This window comes from Columba livia, chromosome 12 (genome assembly GCF_036013475.1).
Source record: "Columba livia isolate bColLiv1 breed racing homer chromosome 12, bColLiv1.pat.W.v2, whole genome shotgun sequence".
Taxonomy (NCBI): domain Eukaryota; kingdom Metazoa; phylum Chordata; class Aves; order Columbiformes; family Columbidae; genus Columba; species Columba livia.
In genome coordinates, this window is record NC_088613.1 from 8,049,377 (window position 1) to 8,073,112 (window position 23,736).

The window sequence follows — 23,736 nt, forward strand, 5'->3', positions numbered from 1 at the left end:
CCCAGGGAAGTTAATTCAGTGCCAGAACTACTGTCTCCTCCACAAGGCTGGGGCAGTGGGGATATACCAACCCTGGATGACTGCTGCTGGTGGGGAATACCTGGATGGGCTGAAGAGGTGAAGGTTTGGCAGTCTCCTACCATCAACATTCAACCATAGGCTCTGCAAAGTCGACACAGTGCCCTTATCAAAGACATCAGCTGAGCCCTTTGAAGCGAAACAAGCAATCTCTGCATTTAAACAGCTGCAGTACCTTCTCCCCCACCTTCAGAGCTCCTAGTGTTGTGATGGTGTGATGGCTCCTTATCCCCACTGGCTGCAAAAGCCACATCAAGGCACTCAGCCCCTGTTCTGCCCATATCCTGCACAGGAGGATTTTTTTTCCTATTTATAGGGCAGCAGCCTCTCCCTAAGGCCATAGAGTTAAATTCTATTCAAGCAACAGCTTCTGCTGCCCAAACACCCTCACAGACCAAGGGCTGCGCAAGGGAAGAGCTGCACCCACAGCTTGATTGTTGCAATGTTCCAGCAAGCAGCATGTCCTCACCACCACCCCAACCTTCCTCATTTTCCAGACCCACGTGGATTTTAAAATTGTTTTTATAAATTAGCACGAAAGTCAAATTCAAATGCTTATTAGAAAACACCCAAAGTAACACAGAACAAACCTGTTCTCCCTACCATAACCCAGTCCCTAGTTCTCAAGCTAAAGAAGCACATCAATTCCAGTGGATTAATAAATACATTAAACTACTTTATGAAATGTCAGTATTTACAATAATGCTGATGAAATAAAGTGGTTTGGGCCAATGATTAATGACAGCAACAAGCTGCTGCCTGGCCTTCGATTTCAGAATTTTATTCCAAAAGAATATAAACTTACAAAGGCAAGCTTTATTAAACAGTCCTGCCTGAGATGTCATCAGCAAACTATTTCCCCTCTAGATAAATCACAGCTTCTTCTGTTATAGTTTTCTTATTACTAAATCTAACCCCAGAATATGCATCATTTCTCCGCCCCACAGCCAGTGAAGAAAATCAGACAAGAAGGGATTTGCTAATCTCTAGGGCCTATGGACCCGAAATTAAACTTCGCTTTCACCCTCAGCACGCCTACAGCCAACACTCATTGCTTTAGCCTGTGCCTGATTGAACCGACCACAATCCTTTGCCATGCTGCCAAAGTAAGCATGTAAATCCAGAAACTACAATTTATCACTTCTTCCAATCAATACCACCTAAAAATCTAAGTTTTACATCTACCTAAATATTTGTAGGCAAAGGACAGAGAAAAATAAGACTTCAAAATACACACTGTATCCTTGATAGGATCACAGGTGTGGTTTTGATTCATTATTTGGTAAAGGTTTTCCATTTGACACATCTAGCTTAAGCATTCAGAAGTGTTTCTGAACCAAGCTTGCATGTACCATGTCTGAGCCTATTCATAAGTGAATGGGAAAAACACAATATATGGTATTTTGTGAGGCAAAAGCCTGTTGGGTGAGACAACAGGGAACCAAGCTCTGAAGTCCACACCTCCAATTCACTGGAGAGAAGCACCAGGTAAAACAATGCTTAAACCTGTTTAGAGCTCAGTTCTGCATAGATGCTTAAACCTGTTTAGAGTCAGTTTTACATAGGAAGCCCTGCGTGTCTTCTAAGCGTACAATCTAGTTCAAGGAATTAACCTCCAGCCTTGCATTTTTGTTGCTTTGCTTGCAGAACCGAAGCCATAAACTTAAAAACGCTGACTGAAATGCAACGAGGAGGTAGCCCAAGCTATTGTCTGGTCTTTCGCACTTGCTCAGCAGGCCTCAGTCTCAGCCTGAAAGCATTGGACCTGGCTACAGGGCAGGTATCAGGAATTTACTGCAATCTGGGTCAACATCTGTCCATTTTGAGGGGTTTGTTCACCCTTGGAAAGCAGTGTTTTCACAGTCCTCTGGGTCTGCACAGTTCAAGAAAGATTTACTTCTGCCCAATTAAAATAACCAAGAAAAAAAAAAAAAAAAGAAAATTTAGCAGCTCCGCAGCACAAAAAGCCACCTGAAACACACAATCAGATGTGAGAACATGTGATTCAGGAGCATGGCACCAGGAAAGGTACTGCCCATCAGGAGGAGTCGCACACCAGTGGCTCCCAGCACCTGCGCTGGGCTCTGATAGCCAGCATGTGATCAAGTGTGAAGGGCACACACTGCTGAGTAATGCACATTAGCTCAATCAGAATCCTTGGGTCTCAGGACCTAAGTTCTCCCAACCAAAAAAAAATCACTGATTTACTTCATAGAGTGAAAGGGCATCTATGTCCCAGACACTTTGGGAACGGAATTTATGAGCAAGCCATGTCTGTTGGTGCAACTGCAAGACACTACACAAAGTCACTGGTTTTGCAGTAAAGATGCTCTCATTTCAAGTTGTAGTTTCTTGGGCACAGAAAGGCAGATTTAAGTGCTAAAGCCCAGTGGATGTGGTAGTCCATGGTTTTGGCTTGATAGCAGAGTTGAGTAATTTTAACTAGTGATTGACTACATAGTAGAACACAGACCCATTCTACTCTTAAGATGTCAAATAGCCTTGAGCCCTGTAAACATGACAAATAGGCCTGAAACCCCCATCCCACAGGGGAGCTGCTGCTTCACTTCCTGCTGTCTCTGTTCTCCTTCTGGCATCACAGTCAAATGTACAAACTAGCAGCATTAAAAAAAAAGAGTAGCCTCCTTTACAGCACCAGCAAGTTCCATAATTATTTCCAGTATTACTGCAGGGCCACCATATGGTGCCTTGCTGGATGTCCTGCAACAAAGCCAGACCTCAGACAGAAGGTGGTCTAAAATCCCCTCTCTAACAAAATCTGAAAGGGCATTCAACAGCTGAAGAGGCTGTCAAAATAGAAGCTATCCCAAATTAAATCCTTCGGCCTACGGCCCAGAATTACTAATGGAAGAAAGCAAAATTATTTTAACAGACAAGCTACAGCCTGGATTCATTATAATCTGCCTGGTGGAAAGGAAACTACAGCACATCTGAAGTTTCCTGTTTCTACTGAAAGATGCATGCACGCCAGCATCCCAACCCTGCAGAGGTCACTGCAGCGATGTACAGCACCATCTTCTGCCCATAAGCAGGTGGCCCAGCAAAGCCACAATAAACACAACCCAGAAGCTGCTTCAAGCTCTGGCTCAGCTTCCGACCGACAAGTTCTTAAAATAGCTTAAATAACAGGATGCAAGAGGGGAAAGTAACCCACACATTCCCTTTTAAGGATAAATGCTCAGCAGGACACACTCTAGCAGGATCACAGATCCCTATTTGCCTTAAGCTAACATTTCAGAGCATTGTTTTACCACCTTGCAGCAGTGAACAAAGTGTTCAGCTGGGTTACGATTTTTAAGTACTTCGTGTTTTCCAGAAAAGATGCTTATCTCTGCTATTAGAAACAGGAAGAAGGAAGACAAATAAACAAAGCAAGTTCGCAGATTTTGTTCTGCCATACCTCCCTTATGAAGTGCCACTGCTTGGCCAAGTACATACATACCCATTCCTGTCCTACAGAACAAATTCAGAGATCAGCTGAGATTTGGAGCAACCTGCTCCCACTAACCTGTGGGTCATTTAAAGTCAAGACAGTTCTTATGCCCCTGCATACATCTGCTTTTACAGATGTTCAAATGCTTTTTTCCCCACTGCTGTTTACCACTTGGATCACTTCCAGTACAAATGGTTGTAGGATGCTGAGAGCTGCTCATGTGAGCTGTGGCTGACTTTAGTGCTAACTTTAAACCATATTTTCTCGCCTATCGGCTGCTTCCAGTAAGCAGTAGGGAGCCTGTGGGACTCTTGCGTTTTGATGGCTGTCAGAGTGCAGCACACCAGCTGCATGGGAGAGAGGGGATCCCTTCCATGCCACTAGAAGGTAAGTGGTGACAGAGTATGTAGTAGCACAGTTCACTGCCTTCCAGCATCACTGGATATCTCAATACAGTCTAGCTGTATACAGAAAACCTGGTCAAACACACATCTTTTAAGTCCCATCAACCTACATAACCTGAGCAACAACTTGCCTCATGCTAGAGTTACAGCAGGTCTCCAGGAACCCCATGTAGCTCATGAAACCACCCTGAGATACTTCCTCCTCTCCACATCTCCTTTATGACACCCTAGAAGCCAACCAGCTGGGCTTTGCTATAACCATGCTTCTCAGCTGGGTTGCAAGTCTTCTAGATAGCAGGGAGATGAAAGAAAGGCTTCATTTTATATAGCAGCCTTATTCCAACTTAGTCCAACATTCACTAGAGATGCTATTTGAAGTTCCCAGTGAGAGTCAGTTACCCATTTGGCAACCAGTTCTATATCCTAGGTCAAATGTGGCTCCTTTGGGCAAGAAAAAAAATTAGTGAGAGCATTCAAGACACTCCTGACAGGTGTGTCCCACAGCAATGCTTGTGAGCTGTACAATGCCTAAAGCACACAAAACAGAAGGACTAGCAGATCCCATCTCACTTGTGGGTATGTCCAGGCTAATTATCACATTTCTCAATAATACCTAAGTTTTGACATTGCTTTTATAATTTAAAACCAAACAGGGACCCACCTCCTGAGCAGGGTGAGCTGGTTTCCTAAAACAAATCAGGATTTGACTTGGGTTTCTGTATGTTCCCAGTGTGAAGGCAGCCAGCCAACCTAATCTTGATAATTTCCCCACACACTAATGATAAAAAGCCACCACATTCCAGCCAGGTTAATCATTTTAAGTTTATCCAAGGAAAGAATGGGCTGCCTGCATCCCAGCCTTATTAAGGTTTGCACTCAGAGGCCCATTAGGCATCAAGAAGCATGATGGTCACTCATCTCCCTCTGCGGCAACTCACTTCCACCTGCTGGAAAAGTCCCCGGAAGGGTGAGACAGGAAAGGGAACTGCCTAAAATGCAACTTGCTTCAAGTCCAACAGGCAATAATGCTCCATGAGAACAGGTTGTCTTTGAAATTCATACTCCTGTCTACAGACAGCGAGTTTAGAGCATGTGGGAGTTTTAAGAGCCACCCTGCTCCAAAAGGCTGCTTACCCGATATAGATGTGAGGCAACTACCAATTTGTATTCATAACCAGTGCACAAGCAATGCTGACGTCCCGTCAGGAGAACGAAACACTGGCTCTGATCGCTTGTGCAACTCGTTCCCGGGCAGTGCCAGTCCCGGGTGTGGTTCTCCAGCTGCACACACTGACCTCAGCTCACGCTGCTGCCGTCCAGCTCCATTCCCACCCCTCCCTGGCATCCCTCTGATCCTCAGTAAGCCATATCAGGAAACTAAACCAGCAGAAAACAATTTTCTCCATGATGTCAGTTTTCTCCCCATTTAGGCTTTCTGAAGCAGCCTGCCAGAGGCTTCTGCAATGCCAGCGGAGGGGGAGAGCAGGAAGGCAGGCAGAGCACTCCCGGAGCATTGCAGGCTGTTATGGAGGTGAGAACCAGAGAAGAAATAAAGCCACCAGAGGGCAATGCACATGCATTGCAACCACAAAGCATTTTATTGTCACCACAAGTCACTCTATACTGGCCAGGTAAACAGCCACTAATTAGGTTTTGCCTAGAAGCTCACCAAATGTGGTGCCTCAAATGCACATGCACAAACCAGAAACGCAGCACCTACATTTACCACCTGCACAGCTCAGCCAATCTGCCAAAACCAACATCACCAGAACAAAGCACTGTGCAAACCTTGCAGAGTTGCCTGGGCCAAAGTAATACAATACCTGTTTGGTTATTTCTTCTGCCATCAGGAATCAATAAAGCCCACCTGGAGCAACAGGGCAAGGCTGCCTGCCATTGCTCAGTGAGGGCTGAACTGCCTAGCTCCCTTCATTTTTGGTCCTTGGCTAGAAGTGACAAGCCAGAAGCAACAAGGCTGCCAAGGGGCTCCTTGGCATGGGGGAGATCAGGAAAGCACCAGAATGCCCATGTCCTGCTGGCACCAGTGCTCACAGAGGTGGATAAGTCCATTTCAGATGCACAGCAAACAGGAGCAAGGTGCCCTCACTGTGACTTACCAACTTTGGCAAAGGCCTCCTTAAGTTCCTCCAGCTCATCCTTGGAGATTTGCATGGTGTTGGCCATCTCATGAATCTAGGGCGTACCTAAACAGAGAATAAAGACACTGTGTGAAATCAGGATGCATTCAAATTGATGCAGTTTTGAACAGCAGTATAGCAACAATCAGTACCAAGGTCACTACAGTTCTTGAAGCCATGTTTATCATTCCACTAAGAAAACAGATGTGTGAAATTCAGAAGATGTGAAATGCACTCCTTAAGAAGTCAAAAATCCTATTAGCCTTGTTAATATTTAGCTCTGTGTATTTATTTTATGTGCTACGCTGTTCTGCACATATTAAGGTACCCGTTACTAGTATGTTCTGTATTTCAGAAAAGCTCACATCTCCAGAGATTTTCCACAACTTTGAACAAAATCAGAGTTAAAATATTAATGCAAGAGATACTGAGTGCTCTGTCTGCCTCTCTGTCTCCCAACAGCACACAGCTACCGAACTCAAATAATACAGATTCTGAACAGTACCTGAAAAATGTCTTTTTGCACAAAGTAGTATACCTGACCTTGTTTGCAGAAAGGAAATAATCTGCTTTTCTACGAGAAAACTGTTTGAATAACCACCTGCCTATTTCCCCAGAGTCAGTCTCTCAATAAACCATGTAAGCAAGGGGCTGTTTGCACTGCCGCTGACCCCTCCACCCTACTGAGCAAGGCATGGTGGGAACACCACAAGCAAGCACAGAACTGCAGGCATTAGCCGTGTTCCAACCCCGAGTACACAGAAACCCCACTTTGATCAGAACTGCTTGGTGTTAACGAAACAGAGAGGATGAACCATAGAGTTCCTACACCCATCTGCTACAATCCTCCTTTCCGAGCACTTGTTAGGTGCCACCCAGCCAGCCTAGACAGGAGGTATCACCGTAGGGATGGGAAAACACCAACAATCTGCCCATGTCCCTTTCCTGCAACATGCATGACAGCACATCAGACTGTGTCCTGTTGGCACTTGGGGCAATACAACCAAGAGAGACTAGCAATTCATAGAACAATGCAAACAGGACAATCCCCGTGCATGAACAAAAAGGTACACACTGATAAGCACATTCAAGCATATATGCTAGCTCTAGCTCAGTCTCTAAAAATGGAGATCTGGGCAAGCTCAGTGCAACTTAGATGAGATTTACGTCCCAAGTTTTTCCAGCTCCCACTTTTGTTAGCTACAGTCACTGCAAGTTGAGAAATAAAAGGTTCCTCCTCTGCCTACGGGAACAGACACAGCTGCCTCCTCCTCTGTAAGCAAAAGGAATTCAGGGTGAATTCAGATTTACAGACTGTCAGAAGGCAGGATCCCAAATGGGCTGGTTCACTGCTCAAGCAATGAGAGTCTCAGCTCCACAAATGACTGCGCTCTGATTAGCAAACCTCTTTTGTCTGAGACTCCCAGCTGCCTTCACAAGGAATTATTAGCTTAAGAACACAAGTTTGCCTGTAGCTGTAAATATTCATTTTCTGTAACACTTCACTCAGTGTGGAAAGGATGAAGTTGTTAGAGATGGGAGCGATGGGCAGGTGTGGCAGCCTGGGAAAGCAGCTCAGACAGGTGCCAGCAGCAGAGAAAGTCAACAAGAAGTTGCATCACTGCAGAGACATGAAGGAAAGCACATCAGACTCCATCTCCCAGCATCTGCAGGGCTGCCAGCGGACGTAAGATGTTTAACAGTCAGTAAAAGTCACCAACAGTCTATAAAACAGGTTTATCTCAGTTTTCATATTTTTTCTTCCTTCTCTGTTTCTCAGCTTGAGAGGACAGATGGAGAATTTGAACCTGAGAAAAAGGTGATACCTGACCTTGTTATAGCTGTCTGAAAAGGGGAAAGTAACCAACAAAACAGTATATGAAGAGGTTAGTGGGCCACAAAGTTACAAGTTGACAGGGACTGCTAAGCTCCCAAAGCAATTTTACACAGTTTTTTTGCAATGGAGGGGTATTACACTCACATTGGTACACTGGGCTGGGAGGCAAGGAAGCTTTTCAGACTTCTGTTGCCTGAGGGGTTTTTTTGTTTGTTTTTAATAGCTGAGTCTAGGGCATTGAGAATCGTGTTTTTCATTCACATGCATTTTTTGAACAAGAGGCTTTGTCTTCATGGAGATAAAAAGCCCTTTTATCACCCTGGCACAGGGATAGCACATCAGCTGCCTCACTAGAAGCCCTGTGGGGATGCAGGACTGCTGCTCATGTCTCACCACATCCAGTCCCTTCTATCACAAAAAAGTCTCTTCCAAGGGCATGCAATGACAGCCAAAGACAAGCTAACATTTAAAGACCCATTTTAGAGAGACAACAAGGGGAAAAGAGAAGACAGAAGTGAGCTAGTGATCCCACACCCGTTTTACACCCTCGTGACAAACAGTCCATAGGTCAATGCACACATAAACACAGTGTATAAGGAAGTAATTCCTGCTCCACATCCCTTTTGCTCCTGCCTTCTTCGCTCACCCCACAGAAGAAAAGCCAAGGCAGCTCCGTAACACGCAAAGCACTAAAGCAGCTTGACAGAAGTGAGTGTCTGGCAGACGGTGTAGCCCTTGAAGACGTCACTTTGTGCTGCAGATCAGAGCTGCTTTAAGTACATCTCAGGTTTTCAAATATCAACTCCCTTCCCTGAGAGGAGTTGTATCAAGTTTCTGTGCAAACAAGTTTTATAGCTTCTAAACACACTGCAGTCACTGAATCAGGGATAGTTTATTTGCTCTCCAGACAGAACTGCAATACAGGTCAAATAAAAGCTGCCCTAGACCATGTGTTTTAACAGCTGTAAGCCACCTGGAGACACAGCATTGCAGCGGTGACTGTCACTGGAGGGATGCAGGGACTGTGGAGCTCAGCACTTCCAGCACAAGTGCCAAAAACTAACCAGGGCATTTGGGCAAATTAACTGCTCAGACAGCAACAGAAAAACACTCAATGCCAGAGAAAAAGTCCCCAGGACTCTTCCCCAAGAGGGGAAGTCCTGGGAGCTGCATCCTGCACAGAGGATGGGTGAAAAATGGCAGGGCAGAGGGAGAAGCATTCAGGTATTTGTGCATCTCCTTAAAAGCTGGAGGATTAATTCAATTTTGAAAGCACAGAAACCAAGTATTTCCCAACAGCCACTCAAACACTTCCAACAGAAACAGAGCTGGAATTCACTGCTGATCCAAATGGAAGAATTTGCCTTCTTAGCAGCTCTGTGTTAGTTTGAAAACGGAGACGCTTTGTGCCTCCCAAATTCATCTGTTTTAATATCTCAACAACTGACTGATTAACAGCATAAATTTGTTTACTCAAACAGACAAATGCAGAGACACATTAAAGTGTCAACAAAAGGGTATTAATACGTTCTTTTTCCATACGATTGGAAAAAAAAAAAAAAGAGCGAGCTAGGCCTAGACTGGAGCAGTGACTCACCCCATACATCTTTCCCTTCTCAGAGAAACCTGTGGTTTTGCTGCCTTTCCATGACAAAGGCTCCAGACATGAGAAGGCAAGTCAGTCAGCATTAGCTAATAAAAATATTTCAAAACCCTTATGTCTCTGACCACTAACCCAGCACGTAGCAGCCTTGCTTTAGGTATATAATGAGGGGGACAGGCAAGCACTTGGTCTCCCCCAAGAGCCATGGCAAGTGCCAGAGCCTCTGGGCTTGCAGCACAAGGCACTGACGCAGCTGCCTGGCTAATTTGGAGGGAATCCCGGTGATTCAGCTGGCATAGCATCTGGCCCCTCAGGCTTCCTGTGGTTCACCCCATCCTCCTCTTCCTCCCTGTTTTTGCAGGTCAGGTTGAGCCCTGCCAAGGGCCGCATCAGAGTATGGAGTAACTATCTGCACTCTGCTGCTTGCCTTGCCCCATCCACCCCCTTGGCTCCTTTTGCAAGATGTGTGAAATTTGGTCACCACAAAGTCTGTCCTAGTCCTCTGCAGCAAGAGATTCACCCCTACTGCTGCACAGACCCTCTCCATGGGGTCATCATCATCATGTGCATCCCAGCATGGCTGTGCAAGTTCTGGAGCTGCTGGGCTAACCTGGGCAGCCACTCTGCTCAGGGCAAAGCAGTGAGGGCAGCAAGTCACTGGTGAGGGCTGAAAGCCTGAGTTTTCTTTGTATCCTTTTCCAGGTGATTGGGATACTGCAGGGATTTCCTGGCACTGCAGGAACCCTCGTCCATGGGCAGCAGCTGCATTTAGAAATGTTTGCAGGCAGGAGAGGGCACATGCACCCCCTGCACCTCATCATCAGGTGCACCCAGCAGCTCTGCTGGCTCCTTTTTCTGGTCCAGTCCAAGCAAAGCCTTTGGGGTTTTAAAGACATCTTCAAGCTTGACAGCAACAGGAGGAAACAAAACCTTGCGGTGCACAGGCTTGGTCTGATGAGTCCTCCAAGATAAATACCTACCTCTGCTTTGGGGGAGACAGGCGAGTTTAGAGATTGATGGCCTGTAGACAAAAACCTATCATGCAATCCATCCTCTCCTGCTCATAATCAGTTTGTGTGTTTCAAACACTGTTTTGTTCATCAAGTTCTTCCAAGACAGCACCATTTGTTGTGTGTGGTTATTAGCAAACACAAGGCTGCTGGAAACACATAAAATTTTCTTTGGCAATTACCTTCCAGACAGTCACTGGTCAGAGACACAGGCTGAAACCAGACCTTTTCCATGCTTTTGTCTTTCCACGTGGCGATAGGTGTCATCCTGGTAAGAGCAGCAATTAGGAGATGCTACCCCATGCACAGAGACAGCACCCTTGCAGTGTCTAACAACTCACCAACAGTGTGACACTGCTACAAACAAGTGTCCTCCAGAAATTACTTTGCTGCTGCTCTTTGCATGGATGTTGTACTCATGCATGGAAAATATGGAGGTGTTTGTATCAACTCAGCTGTTTTGCCTGCCTTGGGAGGAAAGGAGCACAAAAAGCTTTGAGCAGGTTATTTCTTTGCAGTGCCAGACTTGGCCAAGTAGCTGTAACTCTCGTCTGTGGCTCTTCCCTTCAAACAGGCTTTCCCAGCCCCATGTACATCAGGCTCAACACCAAAGAAACTACAGCTCTGCTCTCAAAGTCTGTAATGCTTTAACTACTGAACCATACTAAGCTATAACAAATGCAAAGGAATCACCAAATCCAGCTTTATTTCATTATTAATCCAGCTTTCTTTTTCCATGCATAGCATCAAACAACTTACCTCAACAGGCCAATAACCAGCTACACACAAATTCAATCTTAATACTGAAATTCTCTAAGCTTGTCTTGCTATTTGAAATTACTACCTCTCACCTCCCGATTCTCCAGCTTCCTCAAGCTACTGCCTTTACACGCAGTACATTCAGTACACACAGAGTACATACTTTGACTCGCCCATGCTGATTGTGCAGCCCACCAGCTGTTATAGAGCCACTTGCTGCATCACAGGGACAAGACATGGAACCACAGATAGCAACTCCCACGGAACAAACACCTTACCGCTCACATCTTCCCAATCCCATATAAAGATTACCTTCAGCTGATGTGTTTGAAGCATCTCTAAGTCAACAGAAGTCCCTATTAGTGGATTTTGCTTTATATTCTTTCAGATCCCTGAAGCTGTCATGCTGGGAGAGACAGGCTTCCTGCTATGTTTATTTTCACCTGGGAGCAGACTGTGAGACTTTGCTCCTGTTGTTACACAACTCACTGCTGCTGCAGAGGAAAAATCTGTCAAATCCATCAGGATCAGAGACACATCCTGGAGTTAGTCACTGCACTTGGTTTGCCAGCAGCTCTCTCCAGATTTGGAGACATGTCTTAATGTGGTATCTACCTCTGGACATGCACTTTCATCCAGCATGTCCAGATTAAAAACCTAATTTCTCCCAGCTAGACCTGAGCAGAATAGTAACAGATTTTTCTGAGCAGGGCTGGGGTAGATGCCCAGCAGGGACCCGGGCTGCACAGAGGCAAGGTCACTCCAATGGTATGGGAACAACCACAGCAACCCAGTTTTCCTATGCCTTCTGCTTAGAATTTAACTGCTGCCCCAACATACTTTGTCACCCTGGACAACCTAATCTTTCACTGTTTGCATGCTGGTCAAAGTGTTTTCTCTCCCTTTAAGACAGAACCAGATTCACTAGCTTCGATCATCTTAATCCCTTAGTAAAAACAACCACTGACCCATCAGCCAATTCACATGCTTCTGACTCCCCTGCACATTCAAGGAGCCTTTTTGGGGTGCAGTCAGGCATGGATAATGGTCAGTATGTTCAGCACCCTGACCCAGAATGCAGCTGTAGCTAGTACACACAGAAAAAACAAAAATAAGCATTAAACCCACTCACAGCATCAAACAGGAATCAGGCCCCTGCTAAAAGCCCAGGAAAGCCATGTCCTTCAGTGCATCATGCAGAATACTGAAAGCTGGGGATATGACACAGAAATTTGAGTACACAATTCCCTCTGTCTTGCAGGTACAGAAAACAGAATGATAGCAAGCAGCTGAGGATGCGTAGCCACATGATATCCAATTGCCCAAGGCCTGAAGGGGAGCAGAATTCAGAGTAACACAAATGTCTTTGCTCCAGCTGCACATGGGAGGGAAAGAAATGCTTCCCCAGTCCTCAGTGCAGCCTCTCCAAACACATTCCCATCCAGCCCTGAAGAACTGGAAGCCAGAGCTGCCACTGATGAACATTAAGTGGTGACATGCGAACCTGCAGCAGAGTAGATGAATGTTTTCTTATTGTCATGACCCTGCATTTACTACAAGGAGACTGAACCAACAGAAATGTAGAACTGACTTGGGACTCAAATGGAAAGAAGCACATAAATCTTCCTGCAGACCTATACTCTTCTCTGAAGACTCCTGACATGGAAGAGCAGGACCAAGTGGATTAGATGGACGGTCAAAGCAGGGGCAGTGCTGATTTTCAAGGAGGAGAGCAGCTGCCTGTGAGACCTTGCAGCATTCACACACATCCATCACACTGCAGACTCACAGCGTACAGGCCGCCTTGCTGCTCCAACTCTCTTGCATGTATCTACAGACTACTTAGAATCTGCAGGGCACAGTAGAAACCAGATAAATACTGCTCGAGGCACCAATGAGTCAGTCCTTAAAAACCTCTTTGCCAAATACTTCTAAACGTTGCATTTTGTCACACCTCTGGTTTTAGCAGAGCAACTACAAAATTAGAGCACATTTGAGATCATAACCTGCTAGATTGGTTTAGCTCACTTTTGAATTTCAATAATTTGTTCACATCTAGTGAAAACAGAACTGAAATATTCCCCATTAACTAATTAGTACAACGTGAAACAGGTGATCCTTTCAAGACTTCTCGGGAAAGGAAGAAAATAACACGCATCCTGCCTGGAACCTGCAAAAGCAAATAACATTCAGAGATAATTTAAAGGTAAAAGAGAGGGGGTACAAGGGTCAGATGTCAGCTAATGGGCTGAGACTCAGAAAGCTAAATTTAAATTCCTGACTCAGACAGAGAAAAATCATGACAGCCTCTCAGGAAATTCTTATGCTGCTACTATAGTAATCCTTATTCTTGCTTATTCCCTAAATAAAGAGCAGAATTAAACACTTCCTTCTGCTTATTCTGTTTCTTAACCATAAATGACTTTGAGAAATGACCCACCTCTTATCAGGCATCGCAGAAGTTGGCATAAGGCATCCTTGATTTTAAAACAAGACTCTCAGAAAGCCAATGAGTTCCCTGCCTGCATAAGCCAGAAGGAATGAGGATCACAAGGCTGAATCAGTGCTGATTTTCTTTCCCAGAAGCAACTGAAACCTGCTTGCTGAGACCTGCATGTTAGCCTAAATGTGCTTTAAGCATGTGTCTCTCAATTTCTCAATATTTAGACCGAAAGGAGCCCAGTTCCTTACAAGGGTGAGCTGTAGACCTCAGCCTGTGTCCTGGTTCCCAGCAGGTGAAGAAAGTGCTTCAAAGGTTGAAGGGAGTCAAGGCCACCCAGCCTAGACCCATCTCCATCACCCCAGCATCTCCAGCCTCCTCTCTCAGGTAGGGCCTTTGCTTGGCAGGTAAAGCAACTGATATTCAATATGGAATGATAAAGCGAGAAGCATTACTCAATCTCTTAAACTTCCCCTCCGCCCAAGCTGGGGAATCAGCCCGATCCCTAAATTAAATCATGGTACAGTCACCGCTTATTCAATGCCAGCAAACAAGCTCCTGCAAGCCAAACACCCAGCGTGACGGTGCCGTTCCCTGGCGAGCTGGACAACAGGGAGTTTCAGCAATCAATTTTTGGAGGGTGGGTTTTGTGCAATCTTTTAGAAGGTACAGCTGCAGTTGAGCGATTTTGCAGACTGTTTTATCAGTCTGAAGATAAACAGAGCTGTCCTGAAATGGCACAACCAGGGCTGAAATTCCGGCAGCCTGGCGACTGCTGCCCAGATGATAAACATTCTGAGAAGTGTGTTGATGAATGTTGTCTTAAATATGAAACAAAACACCAGAAACTACAAACCATACTCTAAGCCTTGGAATTATATTTCAAAAGTCACTTAAAAAACAGGAATTTCAGTAACTTCTCTCTTACTAGAAAGAGCTCCTGATAAAAGAAGAAAAACCTTTTTCCATCCTTCCCCTGCTGCTAGTAATCTTATTTAGAAAGCGCTAGGGAAAAAGGAAAAGTCAAAATAATTTGATTCAGAGCAAGAAAGCAACACTAGACTGCAATAAATCAGTGTCGTTGCATAGTTGTCCTAGCTGGTTTTGAAATTAGAAAAAAAACAAACTGTAAATTCAACATTTATTTTTTTCTAGAGAAGATGGTACCAATCCTATCTACCCATAACAAAAGTGAAAACATTAATCTCAAAGATTAATGTGAAATGGCTAGAAAAGCAGGAGAGCTGCTGTCTTTGCCTCCCAGGAGGCTGCCATGAGAGTGAAATCACGTTTACTTTTACAGCAGGGTGTTCCCCACACTTCTCTATAATTTGACTTACTACAGGGAGGAGCGATAGGGAGCAAAATGTAGCAGTTGCCAATCCAGGATCAGACAAACTCTACTCTGTGACTCTTGAAATTTGGACAAGCATTAATAATCTCTACAAAGCAGACCCTGATTAGCAGGTTTCAAGGCCAGGCAGGATCTCCAAGATGCACCTAGCACTCCTGGAGCTGAGAACAAACTTCTTGTTGAGTCCCTTTAATCTATTTTGCCTTCTCCTCCTCCCTTGGTTTAGCAGCTCAGCCAGTGCCTGATACCCCTAGAACAGATGCAATGGTTAAAGAAATGTGTGCACTGTAAACAGCAGGCAACCTCATCACTACTCTGAATTTCAGGAGGGTGTGAGAGGACATCAGCTGTGGAAATCACACTTTACAGCCAGATGTTTTGTAGAATAAATGCAGGGTAGAAGTAAAATACAGCTAAGCAAAACCTCAGAGCAATACCTTGAGTATAAACAAAGTCAGGACATGAAGAAGCTACAGTAGATGTGTTTTATAGGTTTTCAGACATGCTAAGTCTAAGTTTTTCAGCATAAAAGATTCAGCATTTCAGTCCGATACTTAAAAGTACTTGTTGTATAAGTGTTTTAGCCAACAGTGACTGCTAAAGATTTGGAGAGGGTCTACATCAGCTTCCAGCATCAAGTATAGCCATCCCTCACCAGAAAACACAGCAAGGAAGAAAAACTCTTCAGTTTGGAGAAAATTTCCTGCCAGGCTGTGATACCATATGCCATTCCCACCAGAACAGCACTCAGAGCCCATCCTCTACAGGCAAAAGAGCCCAAAAAGTTAGGAAGCCATCACAGCCAGCAGGCAACAGCCATTTCCCAGAAGTACACAGAGCTCCTCACACTTTCTGCAAGGCAAAGGTTTAAATATTTAACATTGCTAACATGTAAGTTCAAGCAGTTCTGCATTTTAAAAACCTGCTGCAGACTGAGACAGGGTAAGATGTGCCCCAGACTGAGATTTCTGGGAAGGCACACCCTCCATCCGCACTTGAAAAGTTAAATACTTAGTGATGCAAAGTCAGTCACAGCACTTGCTGCTGCTCTGTTTGTATGTGCTGCTCAGTCAGGTGCACAGATAAATTCCAACTTTAAAATGCACTAAAACCCAAACTTAATCTTTTCGTTCTGCCTACAGCTATTTTCCTTTATCTGCTACAGAGTTAGGAATCACTAGATATTTTGCAGAGAAAATAAAAGCAAAACAAGTCGTGGCAGGGCAATCTCTGGCATGTGCTTGCATCCACACAGCCAGCCAGAACCCAGCAGCAGCCAGCAGCATCCCAAGGCCAGCCCGCAGCAGCTGACACCCTTACCTTGCCTTTCCGCCTCTCTTCGGGAAGGTGAATCGCTCCCTCGCCCGGCCCGAGCGCTGAAGCGTCTCCCACACCCAGGGCAGGGATCTGGACAGCCAGCATTCCTCCCACCATCCCCGCCCAGCAAATGGGAGGTCGCTTCCCGAGAGCCACAGAAGGGATGTGGTCATGTGGCAAAAAAGATGCATTAGGAAGAGCTAAGGGACAAGCAGCTCGGAGCATCGTATACATATGAAGCAAGGATGGGAGGATGCCCCCCCAACAGCAAGCTTTTGTTCTTTTATTGTCTGACACTTAGGGACAGGAGGCAGTAAGATATAGAACTTTTAGGTAATCAAACTTTTCTTTTAAACTAATAAAAAACAGTAACAGTTTTATGTTTAATGTTTAATTAAATGCATTTTGTATTGCTAGCGCTCAGCTTGTTCAGCCAAACAGTGATATGGAGTTTGGCTATTGTTTTTTATACTTATTTTACAGATGTCTTTAAAATCACCAGAAGCTCATGAACAGAGCAATGAGAATCCAGACCTATTCGGGCTCAGTCCACACTGAAAGAAGATGCTGCCTGCTCTTTCATCTCAAATTTCCCCCTTCAAAAATAAGGTAGTCTGAATGGGTGGTAAATACAGAGTTCAGAGCTGATCCATATCGTAATGTATTGCATTACCTCCACAATTAATCCCTGTCTGCTCTAGGGGAAATACAGACATCTGCTGCCAACCAGGAAGACACAAGAAACAGAAACATCATGTACTATGTTGTTGCTGATGCAATGCACAGGAGTAGAATCAATCATCAAAAAGGTTAAGTGGGATTTCCAAATTATAATCACATATTTCAGAAGTTTCTATTCCTGTTAAGTTCATAATGCTTGAGCCCTCCCATAGCTAAAAGGAAAGGGTGTCACTTACTAATAAACACAATACTTGAACTAGTGATGAATTTGAAGAACCCATGACTGTTCTAAAAATTAAAAATACTTGACCAATACAGTCATTGGTTTTCTCTTTTTAAAAATTATGTTAGCCAGGAAAGTGAGTCATTGCCTATTCCCTTTTCTTGGGTATCACCTGAAAATTTAGCTTCCAGCTGTAAAGTTTCAAAAGAAGTACAAAAAAAAACCACCCAACCCCAAACCCACAACTTGCTAGCTTCCTCAGAATGGTAAGTACAATGGAAACCAAAATAGAGGTTTTTATACCCAGAACTGCAGCTGCCACTTGAAAGAAAAAAAATGGCTTGAAAAACACTTTTGCACTCCACCAAGACCAGGTTGCCTGTGCATCAGGTTTAGAGGGAAACAACTTTGCTCTGACTTGCATCAGCAATCGGCTTCAGCATCATGTCAGCTCCTTGGTGCAAGGACCCCATCTGTCTGCTCTGATCCAAACCGGAGACTGCATCCAGCTCATAAAGTCTTGGGAGAAATAGGCAACAAAGCTGAATAAACTTACTTCAGGGAGTTTAGTCCCTCCACTTTTCGTTCTGTGTATGAACACATTGCACAGTATAAATTAATCCTGTAAGGTTTAGGAAGTGCTTAGGCTTTGGGGCTTGGCAGGTCCTGGGGAGAGTGTGCCAAAGCCCAGCTCCCAAATCAGGCTGTGACGACTTCTACCAACAGCAGAATCATTGCAGGAGCAATGTCTGATTTGGGGAAGGAAAAGAAAACAACTCCTCCCCTTGTCTCTGGCATCTGTGTTGCTAGGATAGAAAAGCAGCACCTGCAGGTGTGCAGGTTGAAGATTCACACTGGAGAGGCAGACACCTAAAAACCACCAGCACATGGGTCTTCCAGCCCCCACTTCTTTTTCTGTAGGTGAGTGTAAAACATCTTATTGGGCTAACAGCTACTACTGTTCCCCCTGCCGGGAAGGGAAAGAGCATTGCCACCCGCTGTCCCCAGTCAGCACAGATCCTCAGGGGCTCCACCATGAGGAGAAGTTCAACTGGTGCACACACAGTGCACACGAAATACCTATCTTCCACATTTGCAAAATATCAACAATAGCCAGTTTTTGCTTTAAAAGCACTCTGCTCTCCAAATACTCCAAATCCATCCTGTTGGTCCAACCTGCAATTACACTCAAACCTAAAATAGCACTTTGACAGTGCAAGCACCCACTCATCTGCACGTCATGCCCCGAGACTTGCTGTGCTGGGGTGTGGTGACGGCAGGCAGCGGGCAGGCAGCTCCCCGGGCACTCCCTGCCCACTTCCTCCAGCATAGCTGGGCACACACCGTTCCCCATACTCTTCCAAAATAGGAAGTTTTACAATCAGGCTAACATAGCAGTGTATTTTGCTCTTTAAGAAAACCTTTTAGGGAAGCACAAGACGTCCAGGATGCTCAGAAGTTATTCTACTCAGGTGAGATGTCTGGTCTCCCGCATGGAGCATCAGGATTGAAAATTACACGTGAGGAGGACATGCAACACTGACAGGATCCCTCCAGCAAACCATTACGCAAGGACACATCTCCTCCCCAGCTCCAGCTGCCAAGTTTCACTGGGAAGCCACTAAGACGTATTTGCCCTCCAGAGGTTACTCAGCAACAGCTGTGGGAGTGGCAAACACTGCCTTCCAGGTGACAAGGGAGCAGAGAGGGTAAATCCAGGAGTCACCTTGTCACTCTCACCACTAGCCCCCAAGAATGGACCCTCTGGCAAAGGTCTGGGGCAGGAAGAGAGCACATGCAACGTGCTGGCCTTCAGCTGCAGCAGACTGTGCAACCCCACTGCTCTCTCCAGCGAGTCCCACCACCCAGAAGAGGACAGCCACCTGCTCCTGGACACCCAGCTTTCCTGCCCACTCCAGAAGTAGTCTCTTCCACCTCTAGTTAGCAACACCAAGAGATGTACATCTTCCAATATTAGCATGACAAGGCAACTAATGAAACCCACAGCAATGTCTAAGTCCCTGGGCATTCTACACCAGCCCTAGCGATTTTTGGGAAGGCTTTTTGCCTGCAGGCACCTCTAGCTCCTGTCTAAAAAAGCTGTTTGCTGGGATACAGCCAGCTCCACTGCCATCCAGTCAAGGGGGTGTAGGACAAGCTGGCCCCCTCCAGCATCCCCATGCTAGAGAAACCCCCATGGCCAGAGGGCTGGGCTGGGCCACACCAGCCCCAGCAGATCCCAGAGCCAGCAGAGCATCAGCTGGCTGGGTGTCCACAATCAGCAAAGGTGGCTCAGCTTCCTGGCTCTGCCTGCTCTGGTGCCGCATAACAAGCATTTTTGGGAGCATCCTCCCGAAGACAGGAGCGTGGACAGAGCCAAAGGAGTAACTAGCTGGAAGAGAAACCAGGTAACCCAAATAGTCTATCAGAAAGAAATCACCACACTTTACGAGCCAAGGCTCTAGAGAGCAAAGCTGAGTGGCCAGCCACTACCCCATTTTGGACTAGGATCAGTGACCATTTACCATGTGCTGGATGCTCCTCTCCTCCAGTTCTGTCCACATTCTCTTTTAAAGATAAATTGTGCACAGATGGATAGAAGCACTCTCCCCTGTGTTTTTTTATAAGCTTCTTGCCTTTGCCTTCAGTCACAACCAACTGTAGAGTACATTCCATCAATGTAAACAGCTATGGAAGGATTTGACAACAGAGGAGCAAGCATTTGAGCTAAGTCCTCAATTTATCAGTGTTTTTTTTTTCAAAAAAAAAAAAATCCATCTTTGCTAGATTTCCTGCTTAAAAGCTTCCTGAGCTGCTCTTTCAGTGAGCCTGTCATCAGGAAGAAAGCAAGACATTAGTCAGGCTCACGCTTATTTAATAAAAAAATTGCATATGCAGCAGGGACTGAAAGTTAGTCTTTATTTAAAAAACACTTGCAAACCGAAGTATGATTTTTGCAGTGCAACATAGATCTGAGGACTTGCCTGACTTACCCTGTGCTCCAACAGCTATCAGCTTAGTAATTAACTGAGTAGTTATTCACAGCCTAGAGCAGGGAGCCATGCAGTCACCAAAGAAGACAGCAAGTATGCCCAGAACACCGTGCAAAGGATATCTTGTGTCTCACTACTTCGTAAGGAAATCGGAGGCTCCACTGATGTCAGCTCCAGGAAATGAGCCACAGGCAGATGATGCCGGAAGCAGACTTTATATTTAGTACTGAGTCACCCACTTTATTAAATTCGAAAGACACAAAAGGTGGGTGTGGAGAGGGGACATGTGGAAAAAAAAAAAATAAAAAATGAACACGTTATTCCCTTGTGATCACAGGCAATGGGGAGTCTGGAGTTGGGTGGGTTTTATTGTAAAGGGAGAGAGAAACTAAAGGTGACCAAGGGAACCTTTTCTGCACTTTCACTGAAAAAACAGTTGCCAGATGTACTGCACCTCCCAGGGCAGAAGCCAGTGCTGAAGGTGCTGCAGGTGTTTGCGGTGCCACCAGGGTTTGCTCCAGTCAGCCCTGCAGACAGGTCTCAGGCCTGAGCAGGGAATCACCAGTTCTGGGGCACTTTCTCATCCTTCCTGCTATGTCATCTTTGAGCCAAAGCAGAAGCTGGTAGAAGGAACTTGGAGTGGAGAATAAGCCAGTTTTGCAGCTCCACCTAACTCACCATGAAGTGCACCTTGCACCTATCACACCCCAAAGAAAACATTTTGTTTTGGGCAATTACAACAGCATGAGGTGAAGGTCGATTAAGACCAAAAAGCCCGCAAGTCACTACTCAAGGAAATAGTGCTATATAACTGAAATTGTACTGCTGAGGAACACATGTGACTGCCCAAAATTTCTGAACAGGGAAGTTGTTCTAATCCATTTTCTGACAACATCAGTTTAGACACATTTATAATTGAGAAATGTAAAACATTCATGTGGGCTGCATCCTCATGGAATAAACTTCAGATTAATTTGCAAAACCTGCAATTTAATAGGAATGTAGTTCTTTGTACTAAGGTCTTTTGATATACAGAAGAAATAAAGTTTTAAAAGACAGCAGAAAAATGTTAACTGCAGATGGTACCACAATACAAATGACAGGAGTACAGATTTGTTCACGAGAGGTTCATATTTTCATACAAGTTCATCATAAGCCTTTTCATTTTCTGTCAATGATAAATTCTTTGCACAATGAGCAGCAGCGACAGCTCTGCAAAGTTTTCAGCTACTTAAGCCAGACTTTTCCCCTGAGAAGACTCACTTGCCAAATACTAAAACATAAATACTGTTACCAAAGCCAAGCACTGTACCTCATTTTGATTTTAAAAAAGCCAACAGCAAACGAGAGCTATCTCTAATGCCAAACACCACCAGTGTCTTGCCTAGAGAAGAAGCCTATTAGATTACTAATAAAATTGGTGTAATCTGTAAAATAAGATTACAACAGCAAAAAGGATGTGGCTTGAAAAATAAATCCATGGACAGCAGCAAGACCAGCAATTATGCAGAACCAGAGGTCAAGGACTGCTTAGTGTCTTCCACCTATATGGAAGAAAGGGTTATACCACTGTAGTCATCACCTGCTCCAAATAGCACATAGACATTTAGCCAACTGTTGACCACCGTCCGGACCAGTTTGCTGCAAACCACTCCTGGTTGCTGGGGAGGCTGTGGGAGACTGCCACTGGGTGGCTCTTCAGTCCCACACCACTAATCTGCGGGTCACCTCCCACTATCAGAAAGGTTTCGGTGCTGGGACATCAAGGCACAGCTGGTATAGTCACAGACCAACCTGCGCAGCAGCCTGTAGGCCCAGCCCAGCCTACAAGGATCTTTGAGGAGTCGCTGGTATCTCATCTGGACATTCTGCCAGATGCTGGAGGTAGAAGATTTTGGCATGTAGCTCATCATGTTGTACAAGTGGGCCTACAAATCCAGCTGTGTTCAACTAGTCCAGAATCTCATCTCAAGGGACCTTGATGCTTTTCCTGGTATTTAGCTCATGCCTGCAGTTGTTGGCTTCCCCTCTAACAGCTCCTTTTGTCTCAGACCCCAACAGAAAATCTTCTGTAGGATGGACCTACTGGAGAGACTGACTTCAGGGGCTCCCTTGACTATTGCACTATTTTCAGCATGCAGAAAGGTGATGTAAGCTGAATATACCGCTCACACGTATACTGCAAGTTGTCACCCATAGCCTTTAGGTCCCTAGGGTGCAATCTTCACCATACAGCTCATTACACTGTTAATTAGTAAGCTGCCTCACATTTTCTAGCCCATAAAAAACAGCTACTAGTAGCAGACCGATCTCTATGCTGTGAAGCCAGTCTTTGCTTTGACTCAGATTTCTTATTATCAAGTTGGTTGCTGCTTCCGAGTTTAATAATTTTTGAATTAGTAAAAAAAAAAAAAAAAAAAAAAAAAAAAAAAGACAACAAAAAAAAAACACCACAACAAAAACAACAACAAAAAAACCCCACACAACACAAAACCATAAAAACACCTTGTCCTTCCAAATTTATAAAAAAATATTTACAGTTCCTACATAAAGCCAAGACTAAGCAAGGCATGCTATTTGATAGAAGGCATGAAGCAACTTCACAGCTCAGGTAGGAAGGGAAGATCTATAGCTGGGAGCAATAAGACCACAACAAGGATTACACCAATGAGGTCCAAATGTTGATGAAGAATATTAGCTACTAGTACTACAGTTCAAAGGGCAATGCACTAAAAGTGCAATACCTTGCTATGTGCCAAGCTGATATCAACGTAATGCACAAAGCCTTAATCACTGAAGTGAATTATTGACCAGTAATGGTTGTAAAGCCTCTTGCATAACAGTGGGTTTCAAGGCCATTAGTGCAGGGCAGAATCTTACTCCACCTCCTGTCTTTCCAAGACCTCTTTGCATAGACCTTCAGATAACGAAAAGCAAAGGGACCAACTAAAACGACCCTATATAACCCAGAAAAAAAGGTATATACCACTTCAAGAAGAAGGCGGTGGGAGGGAGGCACAAAAGGTCTTGTCTTTAGCAATAGATCTAACTCAAGTAGGCTGATCGCTGCCATACCCATCCATCCAGGAGAGCTACAGTAACTTCCAGGAGTTTCTGAGCCAGGCAGGGGTACAAGTTTTCAACAAGAAGTCCAACTATGCTGCCTTTGCTTGAGCATTTGGTTTGTATAAAACAGTGGCAAGAGCCCAGCTGGAAATGAGATCAACAAGAACATTACAAAGGGGTGGGCAACAGAAGGGCAGGGGCAGGATTGCACGGGAGCCTCCCATCCATGTCCCCAAGGAAAACTCAGTCCCAACTTCAGCCAAACAGTGCAGAAAGAACAGACTGAAGTTTAGCTCAGACATTAAAGCCACTTGTTCGAAATATTTACAGTTTTCAGAAGGCCCAGTTTCCCCTCTCTCCTCATGGAAAGGTGAACTTC

The 23,736-nt window shown here is 45.0% G+C and overlaps 1 protein-coding gene across 11 annotated transcripts in view; it reads right to left on the reverse strand.

The window, feature by feature from the left end:
• PLS3 (plastin 3) overlaps positions 1 to 23,736 on the reverse strand; it is a 52,829-nt gene that overhangs the window by 16,217 nt on the left and 12,876 nt on the right. For 9 of the 11 annotated variants that reach the window (XM_065077661.1, XM_005500476.3, XM_065077665.1 and 6 more), the window contains one exon: positions 6,054 to 6,140. In XM_065077661.1, coding sequence (XP_064933733.1) covers positions 6,054 to 6,120 — 67 coding nt within the window. In that variant the 5' untranslated portion in view covers positions 6,121 to 6,140. Of the gene's footprint in view, positions 1 to 6,053; positions 6,141 to 16,397; positions 16,543 to 23,736 lie in introns of those variants that run through there. The other 2 variants (XM_065077662.1, XM_005500477.3) reach the window with 2 other exon arrangements.